This window comes from Thalassophryne amazonica, chromosome 11 (assembly GCF_902500255.1).
Source record: "Thalassophryne amazonica chromosome 11, fThaAma1.1, whole genome shotgun sequence".
NCBI classification, from domain to species: Eukaryota; Metazoa; Chordata; class Actinopteri; order Batrachoidiformes; family Batrachoididae; genus Thalassophryne; species Thalassophryne amazonica.
The window spans coordinates 30965889-30982360 of NC_047113.1; the positions used below are offsets into that span (position 1 = coordinate 30965889).

The 16472-nt window shown below is 38.8% G+C and overlaps 2 protein-coding genes across 2 annotated transcripts; both read right to left on the bottom strand.

Annotated features, from left to right (window-relative positions):
* Positions 1–792: 792 nt before the first annotated feature.
* On the bottom strand, positions 793–9678 carry LOC117519653 (protocadherin gamma-A5-like). The gene is made up of 2 exons (XM_034180926.1): positions 7352–9678; positions 793–1000 (listed from the first exon to the last, which is right to left on the bottom strand). The coding sequence occupies exons 1-2, from the start codon at positions 9523–9525 to the stop codon at positions 793–795; spliced, it is 2382 nt and encodes a 793-aa protein (XP_034036817.1). The 5' UTR covers positions 9526–9678.
* Positions 1089–3268, bottom strand: LOC117520505 (protocadherin alpha-3-like). Its single transcript, XM_034181838.1, has one exon. It carries the CDS (start codon positions 3105–3107, stop codon positions 1089–1091), a length of 2019 nt encoding a protein of 672 aa, XP_034037729.1. The 5' UTR covers positions 3108–3268.
* Positions 9679–16472: the final 6794 nt, after the last annotated feature.

Genomic DNA, 16472 nt, shown 5'->3' on the forward strand with positions numbered 1-16472 from the left:
GACTCCAGTCTGGCTGTTTTACATAAAAAAAATCCAGAGACGAGTTTGTTGGGGCCAATTTCGCATATTTCTCAATATTGCAAAAACATTTTCTTGGTGCAAATGGGCGTGGCCTACACAGTTGGAAAGGTCTTACCCCACTGATTGCAATGGCATGAAGTTTTCCTGTGGCTGAGCCCATGTATCAAAATTTACTGCGTCAACACCATTTTATTCATTATAGTACCATCGTTTTTCAACGCCTTTTTTTTTTTTTTTTTTTTTTTTTTTTTTGGACACAGGAAGGAAGACGGTCCGGAGATCTACTAATTTGCCCTGTAAATTTCACATTTCAACTCCGCCTGGTTTATGGTGCCCCTTGACTTTTTGTGTGCAAAAAATAAATAAATAAATAAGAATACTGTACGTACTATAAAAATAAGCACAAAAACAACAGGGTCCTTCGACCAGCTTCGCTGGTGCTTCGACCCTAATAAATGAGTAAATAAATAAATACATACATACATACATACATAAATAAATAAATATTGATTCACTTCTTGCACCAGAAATAAAACTTGCATCCTGTCTTGTTGTCAGACGTCTGACACAGTAATCAGAATTCAGCACCATGGACAGCGCCAATGCCAACACTGCTTTGTCAGCGGGCTGAACACGTTTACAATTCAAGAACAAGACTTCAAAGACAAATAAATAAACAAAATAAAAAAAATATATTTGCATCATATTAGCAGTGTAAAATTTGTGTGTGTGACGTTGCATATTAGTCCAAAACTACACAGTGATGAAAACTCATGGAAACATTCTTACTTCTTCCGATGATGTCCTCCTGCCAGGGATGACCAAAGTATTTGCATTGCTTCCAGGGACTATAGTAGATCCAATACTCATCCTGGGTCCAACTAACATGTAACGCTTCTCTCCAGATCTGTACTGGATGCTGTTGCACAGAGTTCCATCATAATTTGCTTCTTGCAAATACTTGGAGGAATAGTCTGTGGTTTGAGAGCACTGCATGGCAATCAGCACGATGATACTGATGAGGAAAAGTGTGGAAACTGAGCCCAAAGTGATCATGAGATAAAAAGTCACATTATTGTCCTCTTCAGTTTGACAGTCACAGTAGCTGTTGCTGAGAGTGAAACGTTCCCATTGTCTTTGACCAGTATGACCAGTTTATGCTCAGCCTCGTCTGTCTCTGTGAATGAGCGAAGTGTTCTGATCTGTCCTGTATAGCGGTCCAAAGCAAACAGACTGTGGTCAGTAAGCTCCTGCAGTGAAAACAGTAACCAGCCGTTATATCCTATATCAGCATCATAGGCTCTGACTTTAGTCACCAAGTGACCTGCGTTCACATTTCGGGGAATCTCCTCCACACCTTCAGCAGAACCGTTAGCACTGACTGGATAGAAGATGACTGGGGGGTTGTCGTTCTGATCCAGAATGAACACGTTCACTGTCACGTTGCTGCTCAGTGATGGAGTTCCACAATCTGTGGCCACAACTTGAAACTGGAAACTTTTCAGCGTTTCAAAGTCAAAACTTCTCAAGGATACGATGTTTCCAGAATCAGAGTTTATATTTAAGAAGGTGGTCATGTCTCCCTGCAGCGCATCTCCTCTTTTCAAATGATAGAAGATCGCTGCGTTTTCGTTCTGGTCTTTATCAAAGGCACTCACAGAAAATATCGACGCACCAGGGGCATTGTTTTCTATCAAATACAATTCCAAAGGACTGTGGCTGAAATCTGGTCTATTGTCATTCACATCGGATACCTCAACCCTCAAGGTTTTCACAGCAGAAAGCGGTGGCTCCCCGCAGTCAGTGGCTGTTATGGTTATATCGTAATATGCAACAGTTTCTCTGTCTAAGCCTGATTTTGTCACTAAAGAATACATGTTTTCTTCGATAGATGGAGTCAAATCAAACGGAACATCACCTGAAATCGCACAAATCACTTTTCCGTTTACACCAGAATCTCTGTCAGTAATGCTGATAAGAGAGATTGCCGTACCAGATTTAGAATCTTCAAGGACGACTTTTAATAATGATGTCACGTCTATATTTGGTTTATTGTCATTTACATCTTTTATTTTTATCACAACTCTGCTCTCGGTCGTGCGTGGCGGCTGGCCTTTGTCTGAAGCTTGTAAATTTAATCTGTAAATCTCCGTGTCCTCAAAATCCACATTTCCTTTCACTCTAATCTGGCCGGTGATGTTGTCTAATTCAAATGTGTTTTGCACTTTTTTGTTTTGTGTTTTGCCAAATGTGTATTCGATTTCACTGTTCAAGCCCTCGTCTAAATCTGTTGCATTTACGGTGATAACTGGAGTTCCAACCGGTGCATTTTCTTTCAGTGAGGTAATGTATGTATCCTTGCTGAACACAGGAGAATTATCATTTACATCCACCACAGTTACGGTTAAATTAAGACTCCCTGATTTAACCGGATGACCCCCATCGAGAGCTTTTAACACTAAACGGTGTTCTGCCTTGTGCTCTCTATCCAGAGGCTTTTTCACCACTAAAAACGGTACTTTGTCATCTTCACTGTCTCTAATTTCGATATCAAAAAAGTCATTTAGGTTTAATTTATAAATTTGTACTGAGTGCGCACCGACGTCAGGATCTCTGGCGGCATGAATTTGGAAGCGCGTACCGGGAGGAACGTTCTCGGCTGTTTGCAGCTGTTGCTCGCTCTCTGGAAAAGTCGGTGAATGATCGTTCACATCTGTTATTTCTACGGTGATGTAATGTATTTCCAGGGGGCTTTCAACAACTATTTTGAGGTTTATTAAACAAGCGCTGGCGCCGTTGTAAAGCTCTTCGCGGTCCATCGGTTTCCCGACGTACAGCACTCCATTGTTCTGATTTAGCTGAAAAAGATCGTGATTCGGACCCGGCACGACGCGGAACATCCTGTCTTTCAAAGTAGTAACGTCCAGGCCTAAATCCTTGGCAACATTTCCGACAGAGGATCCCACATGCGTTTCTTCTTGAACGGAATATCGAAGCTGAGCCGAAATCTGCTCCGTCAGCCATGACAGCAGAATAACGACAACCCACCAGCAGCTCACTCGAAGCCTTTGTCTCCTTTCCTCCATCGTAGAGCGGGGAAAAAATAAGGTATTCCTTGGAGAAAATGTAATGATCCGTGCATTCACATATCCAGTCAGATAAGAGTAATCCGGCGGGGAAAAAAAGCTTTTACGCACGAATACTACCTAGAATCACCGTACCACTTTATTACGTTGTGTTCTCTCCGCCAGCTGCCCTGAAAGACGAGGAGAGCCACTGGGTTGACGAGAACATAGGCAGGGCCTATACAGAATCAGCAAACATAGCAGTTATTCTGGCCACACTGACACCACGTGGCATCACGTAAAAACGAACAAAAATCTTTGATTGACTTATTTTGCTTTAAAGCCTAAGATATTTAATAATAAGCTGGTGATCGTTTATGCCCCCATTTTGCCCACATTCCAGGACAAACAGACGTCAAGATTTCAACGTCTCACTCGATAAGCCCTTTTTCGTCACCACCTCGCAAATATAGTTGTTGTATTATTAGAATCAGAATCGAATTTATTGCTGAGTAAGTTCTCAGATAAAATGAATTTAATTTTGTGTTACTGGTGCATAAAGAACAATAAAAAGAAAAGGAAAAAAATACTTCTATAAGAAGTACAGGAGTCAAATAGGCAAAACTATGTTCACTGTTAAATAACTATAACGTAGTGGAATGGGACTGTGCAAAAGCATGTGATTGGGAATAATAATAATAATAATAATAATAATAATAATAATAATAATAATAATAATAATAATAATAATGATGATGATGATGATGCACTAAGAAATCTAAAATGTAATTAACTACCTCATTAAATAATATAACTTTAAATGTTTGCATATAAAAAATCTTTGTCATCAAAAGTACATTGCAATCTTCAGCCAGTAGAAGATATATTTTTTATTTGATTCGATTGATTTATTTAGAAATTCCATACAAATAAAACCAAGAATCAAACAAAGACATAATAAAACAATAACCAAAATTAATTCTTTGGAATTTCAAGGATAACACAAAAAAGTCTCCCGACTTATTTCCATTGTGGTCCTTATAATACAAACACATTAAGCAATAATACTTGGCAGCGAATAAAATATATATTTACACAAACTGACTGACCTGACTTTCAAGAATGCTATATTGCATCCAGGAATATGATGATGCTGACAATGATCATGGTTTATTTGATGTTATTATTGTTAGTCGCAGTCATCATAGTAGAAGTACTGTTGTTCTTGTTGTTTTTGCTCATTCAATTTTCTTCAAGAAAATATTTCATATTTTATGTGTTATAGTCCTTCAATGCTCTGTTACTTAATGCTGTATAACTAGCAGTTTAGTCAGTGCATATTTTCCATCATACAATAACTGATGCTCATATACTGAGTGCAACTCTGCCTCAAATATGTAAATTAATTGTCCTTGTTTTCTTACACGAGAAAATATAATCTGTCAGTCTTTTATAGTAAGTCCAAGCTCTCAAAACAAATCTCTCTGAGCTATTATTTTCTGTTCTTTTATTATCAATCGCCCTTGATGTTTTGCAGAGAAACAAATGCAGAACAGAATACACGAAACAATGTGAATTTTGCTCGACATCTGTTTTTGTGAAACACAATAGTCATGGTTTCTACAAGATATGATGGAATATACAATGTGATACAAGACACAAGGCCAAACGTAAATTCAACTGAAAGTGAAATTAGCAAGTATAAATTTCAATGCAATCTGTTTGCTTACAACAGGTTATGTCAATGTGTGAGTCACTCTGGATCAAAGAATCTGCCAAATGCTCAAATGTCAATGTGGTGTTGATGTTATGTCGTTATGTGGCCTTGGTACATAAGTGATCCTCAGAAATACCTTAAAAAACTCATTTTCAGCGACCTTTTCCTCATTTCAGAAGATCAAATAACACTAAAGTAACACCAGCACTGTTAAAGTCATGAGAAATCAACCAGTTTCTTCTGATTTTACAACAGCAGCGTGTGCATTTCAGTGGTGGTGCCAAGGGGGGCTTGGGGGGGCTTAAGCCCACCCAATAATGAGCCATGGCGCCACGCTCCCCCCCCCCCCCCCCCCCCCCCCCATAATTCTGCCAATAATGTGAATAGTGACTGACATATTTGTGGATCTCAACTGCAGTTTTGCACTGAGAATGTCTCAATATTGCGTAACTGAGCAAAGTGATGAATGTGTGTTCGGTGATCCACCAATGCTGAATCAATCAATAATCAATCAGTTCAATCAATTTTATTTATATAGCGCCAAATCACAACAAACAGTTGCCCCAAGGTGCTTTATATTGTAAGGCAAGGCCATACAATAATTACGTAAAAACCCCAATGGTCAAAACGACCCCTTGTGAGCAAGCACTTGGCGACAGTGGGAAGGAAAAACTCCCTTTTAACAGGAAGAAACCTCCAGCAGAACCAGCCTCAGGGAGGGGCAGTCTTCTGCTGGGACTGGTTGGGGCTGAGGGAGAGAACCAGGAAAAAGACATGCTGTGGAGGGGAGCAGAGATCAATCACTAATGATTAAATGCAGAGTGGTGCATACAGAGCAAAAAGAGAAAGAAACACTCAGTGCATTATGGGAACCCCCCAGCAGTTTAAGTCTATAGCAGCATAACTAAGGGATGGTTCAGGGTCACCTGATCCAGCCCTAACTATAAGCTTTAGCAAAAAGGAAAGTTTTAAGCCTAATCTTAAAAGCAGAGAGGGTGTCTGTCTCCCTGATCTGAATTGGGAGCTGGTTCCACAGGAGAGGAGCCTGAAAGCTGAAGGCTCTGCCTCCCATTCTACTCTTACAAACCCTAGGAACTACAAGTAAGCCTGCAGTCTGAGAGCGAAGCGCTCTATTGGGGTGATATGGTACTATGAGGTCCCTAAGATAAGAAGAGACCTGATTATTCAAAACCTTATAAGTAAGAAGAAGAAGTTTAAATTCTATTCTAGAATTAACAGGAAGCCAATGAAGAGAGGCCAATATGGGTGAGATATGCTCTCTCCTTCTAGTCCCCGTCAGTACTCTAGCTGCAGCATTTTGAATTAACTGAAGGCTTTTCAGGGAACTTTTAGGACAACCTGATAATAATGAATTACAATAGTCCAGCCTAGAGGAAATAAATGCATGAATTAGTTTTTCAGCATCACTCTGAGACAAGACCTTTGTAATTTTAGAGATATTGCGTAAATGCAAAAAAGCAGTCTTACATATTTGTTTAATATGCGCTTTGAATGACATATCCTGATCAAAAATGACTCCAAGATTTCTCACAGTATTACTAGAGGTCAGGGTAATGCCATCCAGAGTAAGGATCTGGTTAGACACCATGCTTCTAAGATTTGTGGGGCCAAGTACCATCAATCACCCTTCACAAACAGAATTTTCAGTTTTGCAAATAAACATTTATTTGTAAAAACCCACACATAAGTTACAAATCAGAAATTTGTGTTTGTGGATCACAAAGCACGTGTACAAATCAAAGGATATTTGTAAATCACCCTCTGTGCATTTTCAAGTATTAATGAGATAAATTTAACCCCATACTCCAAAAATTTAGGTTTCCTAAATATTTATTAAGGCCACTCTTAAAACTTCACTTATCTTTATTTAAACCTATGTGCAAGTTTACTGAACTTGCAATCATTCTAAGTGATGTGTGTGTGTGTGTGTGTGTGTGTGTGTGTGTGTGTGTGTGTGTGTGTGTGTGTGTGTGTGTGTGTGTGTGTGTGTGTGTGTGTGTGTGTGTGTGTGTGTGCACTGATACCACATTTTAGAGGAGCACGGGTGACTAAAACATATACCTTGATATTTATAAAGCAATTTACTATATATTGTTGATTTCGACGACATTTTGTGGAACCCCTCCAACTTTTACCCCAGCTCCCCCCTCAGTCCCCCCAACAAAAATTTCCTGGCACCGCCGCTGGTGCATTTCAATAGTATATGCTAAGCAAGCAATAAAATGTTTAACACGTAAACCTAAAAATATATCAACCAAGACTGGGCTGAAATATCCACTCACAATGCAATAATGACCAACAAGCAAATAACTGCACACTTAGTTTTAAAGCTCTTACCTCTGCAGATGTCTGTCTTCTGTCAGGAACCACCAGAGTGTTTGCATTGCTTCCAGGAACTATAGTAGATCCAATACTCATCCTGGGTCCAACTAACATGTAACGCTTCTCTCCAGATCTGTACTGGATGCTGTTGCACAGAGTTCCATCATAATTTGCTTCTTGCAAATACTTGGACGAATAGTCTATGGTTTTGGAGCACTGCATGGCAATCAGCACGATGATACTGATGAGGAAAAGTGTGGAAACTGAGCCCAAAGTGATCATGAGATAAAAAGTCACATTATTGTCCTCTTCATCTTTTGCTGAACCTTTAACGTCAGAAGCTGCAAAAGCCTCTTTGGGCTCCACAAGTTTGACAGTCACAGTAGCTGTTGCTGAGAGTGAAACGTTCCCATTGTCTTTGACCAGTATGACCAGTTTATGCTCAGCCTCGTCTGTCTCTGTGAATGAGCGAAGTGTTCTGATCTGTCCTGTATAGCGGTCCAAAGCAAACAGACTGTGGTCAGTAAGCTCCTGCAGTGAAAACAGTAACCAGCCGTTATATCCTATATCAGCATCATAGGCTCTGACTTTAGTCACCAAGTGACCTGCGTTCACATTTCGGGGAATCTCCTCCACACCTTCAGCAGAACCGTTAGCACTGACTGGATACAGGATGACTGGAGGGTTGTCGTTCTGATCCAGAATGAACACGTTCACTGTCACGTTGCTGCTCAGTGATGGAGTTCCACAATCTGTGGCCACAACTTGGAACTGGAAACTTTTCAGGGTTTCAAAGTCAAAACTCCTCAGTGCGTAAATTGTGCCATTGCCTTCATTTATGTTCAAAAAAGACGAGGTGGGAAGCCCTGGATTCTTACGGTCGATTGAATAAGTAACAGCTGCATTTTCGCCTCCATCAGCATCAACTCCACTCACAGAAAAAATGGACATCCCAGGTTTGTTATTCTCAGCTACATAAAAAGTGTATGGGCTCTCAGTGAACACAGGGCTGTTATCATTAACATCTAAAACACATACTTGTATCACTTTTGTGGATGATAGGGCGGGGCTTCCTAAATCTTTAGCTGTTATGGTGATGTCATACATGTGTGTTGTTTCTTTGTCTAAATGGTCTTTTGTGACCAGGGAGTAGGATTGTCCATCAGGTGACGGTTTTAAGTCAAACGGTAAATCACTTGGCACACTGCAAACCAACTGTCCATTCACACCAGAGTCAAGATCCGTCACACCCATGAGCGCCACCACTGTTCCAGGTCGTGCATCCTCTGGAATACGACTTGAAAGGGATGTGATATCAATTTCGGGTTGGTTGTCATTCACATCTTGCACCCTGACTATCACGTTGCAGTGGGTAGACAGAGAAACAGCACCTTTGTCTGCAGCCAGGATTTTCATCTCATAAACCTGCTTTTTCTCGAAATCAAGTCCACCTTTCACCGTCAGCTCCCCAGTTTTACCATCCAACGCAAAAGGCTCTAAGAATCCTCTATATTTACTTCTTAAAGAATACTCGATCTCACCATTAACCCCTTCATCTGGGTCAGATGCGTTGATTGTCAGCAGAAATGTTCCTGTTGGTGCATCTTCAGGTATGGTTATGACGTACTTCTGTTTATTGCATACAGGTGAATTATCATTGATATCCGATACAATAACTGTTATATTAATAGTGCCTGACTTTGGTGGTTTTCCTCCATCTGTAGCTGTTAATTCCAAACAGTGTTGAAAGGCGTTTTCTCTATCTAAAGGTCGCTGTAAAATGAGGAAAGGAACTTTTCCATCTTCACCAAATTCCTCTGTTTCCAGACGAAAATACTGATTGTGGTTTAGTTTATAAGACTGTAAGGAATTCAAACCAACATCCAAATCGTGTGCTCCCTCCACTTGGAATTTAGATCCAACTACAGCGGATTCCAGTACCTCTAATGTATAATTTTCATCAGGAAATTTCGGCGAATTATCGTTTACATCTGTTACCTCTACTGTGACTTGGTGCATTTCCAGAGGATTTTCCACGACCGCTTTCAGACTGATGATGCAGGGGAGAGTTTTTCCACACAGTTCCTCTCTGTCTATTCTCTGATTCACGAACAAAGCTCCATCTCTCCGATTTACCTCAAACAGCTCCCGCTTTGTTCCTGACACGACACGAAGATTCCTGTCCGCCAGTTTTCCAAGATCTATTCCAAGGTCTTTACTTACATTCCCCACTGGCGTGCCGACATTTAATTCTTCTTGAAAGGAATATCGGATTTGCGCAGAGATTATTTCCAAATTAACAAACAGTAGCATCAGAAGAGCGAGACACAAAGAAATCCGCGCATCCACCCACCGGCCTCTGATGTCCATTTTCGTCATCGTTCACGAAAGAAAAAGCTTCGCCATTTAATATCTCAATAAAATCCTTAATAATGATAGTTTCCTTTTCCGAATGATAAGCAATAAATGTCTGATGGGTCCATATTGTGCGCCGAAGAACGATCGCTGCGTCCGGTGCGTTTAAACAACACATGCGCATCCAACAAAGATGACGCCGCTCATTCAATAAGGTAATATTTAGTGTAACACCGCCACCTAATGTCACATTATTTATAATGCTGTTGATAACCATTGAAAAATGTCGTATTTTGTCGTATTTGAACGTTACCAAACATCCCAACCGTATTCAGGTTAAACTAAATTACAATTCAGCTATTAAAAACGTGTTTTTATTTGTTGTGTATGATAAATATGTGTTGGTTTCAGATTCTGGAGCGAGAAAAAAAATCTAATAAATGTACTTGCTTATTATTTTAAACCATTTCAAATCATTCTATACACTCTCTGTTAGTTATTGTGTCATCTAATTTCATATAATACACAATCGTAAATCAAAATCACCAGCAGAGATGAACATAAAAACTCAACATGTAAAATAAACAAGTGTGTCAAAATTATCCATATCATGACAAAATGTGTCAAAATAAAATTCTGTATTTGTGAATATGAAAAACACGAAATATTGATTACAATATCAATTTGAACTTTCACCGCCACACTGATGCAAATGGTTTATCAGAACATCCTAAAATAGTTAATGCTTCAAAACTGCGTTTTTTTTTTCTCAAAATTGTATCTGATATTCAGTTAGCAAAAGAATTGTATTAGACATATAGCAGCTATTAATGATTGCTTCACTTTACCGTTTATGTTTTATGTATCATCATACTGTAGCAATGAATCAACATACTAAGACATAATTACTCGCATTTCAATTAAGACATCACGTGGGAAAATATTTCAATATTTTACAAATACAAAGATACAGAACAAAGCATTTTGTTAAAATTTTTTTTAAAATATATAGGGTGACCACCCCCCCCCCCCCCCAAAAAAAAAAAAAAAACAGAACCCATAAAAATTGTAATAAATCCTACAAACGTCAGTCTTTGTACGATCATTCCCCAGAGTTTCAGTTATCTTGGTCGCTTTGCATAAAAGTCATGTTCTTTTTGTTGGCGAAATAGGCAAAATAGATCTCCAGGCAAAATGTTTTTTCCTTGGTTGACTAAGACATGTTTTGCCTGGAAGCTGGCAACAAATCCTACAAACAAATCCTACAGGATTTAATACAATTGTTATGGGTCTAGTCTTTTTTTTTTTTTTTTTTTTTTGAGTCATCCTGTATCCTTGAACTCATCAAACAACTACTAAATGCAAAGTACTATTTGTATTCGATATGTATTTCAAATGCAGTTATCAGAATTACTGCCCCTCCCTGAACAACAGTTGTAGTTAAAAAACGTTAGTTTTCAAGTTGTCACTCTCCAAGTGAAAAAAACGTATTACTGCAATATTTGTAATAATAAATGTCCTGTTGCTCTGCAGGTCACATTTACATTATTGGCTTGTATGTATCAATATAAAGAGCTTTTAAAATACTTAGATATCGTGTGTGAAACTGTGTGTTTTAGCCAGGTGTAATTTTGGGTTGATGGGTCATATAGATGGAACAATCAGCCAATGAATAAATAAATAAAAGTAGCTCCAGAGTCGTGGAACAAGGCGAGAATAGTGATGTTTGGGCTAAATAGGCAGCAGAAACACACGAGTGTATGACTGTAAAACTACTTTGCTGAACAGTTTATTCCCGTATTATTCTTTCAATCAGATCTGACTTGTGCATTGTGGTGTAGGAAATAGGTAAAACCAGTAGATGGCAGTAAAGCAATATGGAAACAGTAAACCAGCCATAGCAACCATGTCAACAATTCCTCAATTAACTTAAATGAACGAAAGCACGTAGAGGAATATTTGGAAATTTAAAGTCAAAGTTGTAATTTTTCAGTCATAGTTTCCCTCATGACCCTTAACCTCCTAAGACCCGGATGTTCTCATGAAACAAAACTTAGTATTATGGTCTAGACAACCACAAATGTCATGTCCACATATGTGGATGCCAGGCCCTAGGAGGTTAATGGGAATAAGGGGAGATTAATGAATAGGGAAATTAATGAATTAATAAAATAAAGTAGTTTAAAATAAAATATAAGCTTTGTCTTTATTGAATGGCAGGGTGGTTAGATGCTTGGTGGTTCTAAGTAAATTCTAAGTAAATATGACTGTGTATATTGTGCTGTTTTTGACAGTGACAGTACATGTTATTATGTAAGTAAATTGTGCGTGATCTGACATTTACATAGTTGCTCGTCATCTTACAGCGGTTTCTCCAAGCATCACACCTCACATCTTGCTCAAGGAAGCTTGCACACACAACTTGCAAGTAAACCACCAAGATACTACATATGCTGATTTTTGAATTTATTCTTTTTTTTTTTAAGAAGTACAAATAGCATAATAATGTGGTGATTAACTTTCTCTGGCAGGCCAGAGGCAGTGATTCAAAGCAGATATGAAACCTGTTGCACATCTCCTCTCTGCCTGTGGGCCAGGCTTGGGGTCAAAGGTCAACAGAAAATCAGTATACCACTTCTTTAATATTAAGTTTAAAATATATTGTGCAGAAAAATGCTTTACATTTGAAAAGTTATACCTGCATAAAACTGTGATCATTTTTGTGATGATGATGATGATGATGATGATGATGATGATGATGATGATGATGATGATGATGATGATGATGATGAGACAACATGTGCACATGAGCTTCAGTTTATTTCATGATGTCAGAAAACAATCATATTAGCTATGGTGCATATTATGAAGTAATTCTGACAAAAAAGACAGTGATCAACTCTATATGAGCATTAATGCTGTGAAAAAAATGTTTACATACTTTTATGGTGGAGCTGAAGAAGAACACTGTCAGTGCAGCTGATGATGGCAACAAAAAGCACAAGATGGACAGTATGTTCTGTCTGTAAAATGTTAACATTAATTTGTTACTGATACACAGAACAAATAATAAAAAAAAAATAATATTTCAGTGTAAGTGACATCTGCATGCTGATGTCAGCTGAACAGGTCACATGGCATTCTGCTGAAGTGAAAGTTTGCATAGAAAAAAATATGTTGGACAGGGACAAATGTTTGAACAAAATATACATTTTATGTTTGATGATCCAGATCATTATGAAGGCTCAGACTTCATTTGTGGGACCATGAGAGGTTCAGACTTTATTAAGCTTCAGTTCTTGGGAATACACACAACTTGTAGCACACACACCATGTTTGCTGTAAAATGATTGTACTCAGCATACTTTCTGAAATACATTGACGCAATGTGGAGGTTTAATGTATGTATGTGCGCGCATACATATACACACACAGAGAGAGGTTTAGTGAAGCTTACATTCATCACATTTTTACATGAGAAATTCTAAGTAAATATGACTGTGTATATTCTGCTGTTTTTGACAGTATGCTGCTATGTCAGTAAATTCTGACTGAACTGACATTTGTGTCATTGCTTGTCATGTTACAACAGTTTTTCCAATCATCGTCCCTGAGAAAATCCATTTTGCTCAAGGAAACTTGGACATGCAACATGCAAGTATAAGCCTCCTTCATTCAGTGAGTAAGTTGCTCAAATGTCTGAGCCACTTTCAACTAGGATCAATGAGGACTTGAAAGGGATAATGAAGGGTAAGCATCTATTGGTCAAACTGGAGTGTTGTGTTCTAAAATGAGAAATCATGGTCTTTTTTTTTTATTTGGAGCAATACTCAGACCAAATTTTTTGCTCATAAGTGAGTTACAGTAACATTCATTCATTTTTTTATACTCACTTACTCCAGTTCAGGGTCACTGGAGGTGGAGCCTATCCCAGCAGTCGTAGGGCCAGAGGCAGTGTACAACCTGTGCAGGACAGCAGTCTATCACAGGGCCACAAACAAGGGAAAATGTGTTCAATGTACTTGCAGTTTCCATGTGGAAAAAGTTGCAGAGCTTTCTCAAAGTAAATATAACTCCCCTTTTTTCAGTGTAATAAAAATAACAATGGCTTTTGTAAGATTTCTTCCACAATAGCCTCTTTCCTGTCTGAGTTTCACAAATTGACCCTATGTGTATTCAGCACAATCCCACCTATAATTTGTGTTGTTTCTATGGATGTTCATTGCTGCCCATCATTATTCCACCAATTGCTTCCCCAAAACAGGTCTCATCAATGCCACTTTGCCAAGGGATGGATTACTGGGTTGAGTATTTTCGAGTTGAAAATTTGTTCTACTGTCAAGTATGAGCCAGGTTCTTTATGCATCTCGAATGCTTCATCTTTGCCACCATGTTTGTACTGGTCTCACCAATATCTTGCAAACCATAAGAGTTCAGTATGGTTGCCAACATCATATCCATCATAAATCATTGCTTTCAGACGTTCACTTTGGTCACGTCAGCCACAGTTTCAAAATGCACCTAACGCATCAATTAACAGCAAAAATAAAATTATTTTGTTGTTCTTTGCATTTTTTTTTTTTTTTTTTTTGGGGGGGGATTGCAAACCAGGTTTACAGGTGCAAACTGCCACCGACTGCATCAGAATGTGTGGAATAATGGCATTAATGGCTAAGTTTATACAATACAGATTGTGAAACAATAAAATGAAAGGTAAAATAATGAAACTGTACAATTAATATCCAAACAAACAGGAGACAGCACAAGTTTGTTAAATTTAGAACAAAGACTGAACAAGAAAAGTCTGTGAGTGCTGTAGTTTATGTATAGGCACTGACTTTATATTTTTTTTGTTTGTAATTAATTTTCACTAAGGTGAAGATGAGTATCTCTGCTGATATTATTATTATTAGTATTAATATTAGTATGTAAGATCATGAATGTAGATCTGGTAGATTTGTTGGCTTTGTGCATGTTGGTGAGGGAAGCAGGGAGTGCCTTTCACACAAACTGCCACTCTTTCTTTCTGCAGGAGGCAGCGACATCTCCTGGAATAAAACCGTGTGGAACTGTGAATTTGTGAAGTGCACTACGTAATTGTGCGTCGTCTTCCTGCAGCCCTCCCACGGTGCAGAAACGCTTGTGGGAAAGCAAAGAAAATTATTGCATATAAAAATAAAACTATTGCACTATGCATGACATAAAACCAAAAAAGGAAGAAGAAAAAAAAAAAACACAAAACCAAAAAAAAAACAAAAACGAGACGCCCATGCCGGATGACAAAGCGCACAACTGCGCATGCTCGAAAAACCTTCCGCATCTCTTCTATTTCTCCCTCTGTATGTTTTCTGCACGATCTAAGAATTAAGGCTTTTTTTAAGCACGTGATTTGTTTTCAGAATTATTTGAAGATGTGAAGTTAAGGTCATATTTTGAAGCTCATGCACCTCATTTGTCTGTTGACTGAGTTTGCTGCGCTGTGGCGCGCCTGCTCGTGTGGGAAGGAAAAAGGGTGGGGGTTTGAGGGGTTGGGAGTGTGGGGGTGCTGGGTGGGGCGCTTGGCAGAATAACAAATTACAGGCTGCAGTCTCCGGAGACGACAGAACGTTGCCGTGGCAACGCGGGTCCACTCGGAAGGTCGCTGTCCGCGGTGCTGAAATCAAGCCTGCGCCGCAGAAGCGAGGAAGCAGAGGGGGAGGGAAGCAGCAGCTGTGAATGCTGCAGTCAGCCAAAACCACAAATGAGCAAATTCTGCAATGTATATGCTGCATCTGAGATCTTATGGAAAAATATCTTAAAGTGTTTGTGAAAAATTATGTTACTGTTCCACAAGACTATAAATTAAAAAATACTCAGAATTCACACAATGCTCGGTGGTAACCCCAGATATTAATTCATTTCTTCATTTTGTGCTGCTTATCCACTTAAACTCAGATATATAGTGGGGAAAAATGAAGTGTAACTGCAGTTTTCTGTGATAACTTGCTGGTGACTTTGTGTTTTGTAGATGGCTGATCCATCCATGTGTTTGTCTCTCCACACAGCAGAGAATGGGAGTCCTCTCTCAGACCAAATGTTTATTATTTCATCCTGTTTGCACTGCACTTCCTAACAAGGTGCTTTGCAAATTTCAGATGAATAATTCAAGTGGAATTGATCGCTGTGATATCTTGGTGGACAGTCTGCTGCTCACACATGACCTCATCTCTCTGGTGAGATGAGGTCATGCAGAGGCAGACACCCTCAGGGGAGAAACAAAAATCTTAGATATAGTCTACTGACCACAGACTGATGTGTGGACTGATTAGACTGGAATCAAATGTATAACCAAAAGTCCATAGCTGGATCATAGCATGAGTTGAATATACAGTAGTGTTCAGAATAATAGTTGTGCTATGTGACTAAAAAGATTAATCCAGGTTTTGAGTATATTTCTTATTGTTACATGGGAAACAACGTACCAGTAGATTCAGTAGATTCTCATAAATCCAACAAGACCAAGCATTCATGATGTGCACACTCTTAAGGCTATGAAATTGGGCTATTAGTCAAAAAAAGTAGAAAAGCTACAAACTCAAAACTATTATGTCCTGCAGAGGAATGGTCTATTTGAAGAGTTTCAGTCAGGTTTTAGAATTCATCATAGTACAGAAACAGCATTAGTGAAGGTTACAAATGATCTTCTTATGGCCTCAGACAGTGGACTCATCTCTGTGCTTGTTCTGTTAGACCTCAGTGCTGCTTTTGATACTGTTGACCATAAAATTTTATTACAGAGATTACAGCATGCCATAGGTATTAAAGGCACTGCGCTGCGGTGGTTTGAATCATATTTATCTAATAGATTACAATTTGTTCATGTAAATGGGGAATCTTCTTCACAGATTAAGGTTAATTATAGAGTTCCACAAGGTTCTGTGCTAGGACCAATTTTATTCACTTTATACATGCTTCCCTTAGGCAGTATTATT

Excerpts from the sequence above, each read along its gene's own strand:
- LOC117520505 (XM_034181838.1), bottom strand. The coding sequence starts at position 3,107 with ATGGAGGAAAGGAGACAAAGGCTTCGAGTGAGCTGCTGGTGGGTTGTC.
- LOC117519653 (XM_034180926.1), bottom strand. The coding sequence starts at position 9,525 with ATGACGAAAATGGACATCAGAGGCCGGTGGGTGGATGCGCGGATTTCT. Across the intron at positions 1,001-7,351 it reads GCCATGCAGTGCTCCAAAAC|CACAGACTATTCCTCCAAGT; the intron begins CATAGACTATTC and ends GTGCTCTCAAAC.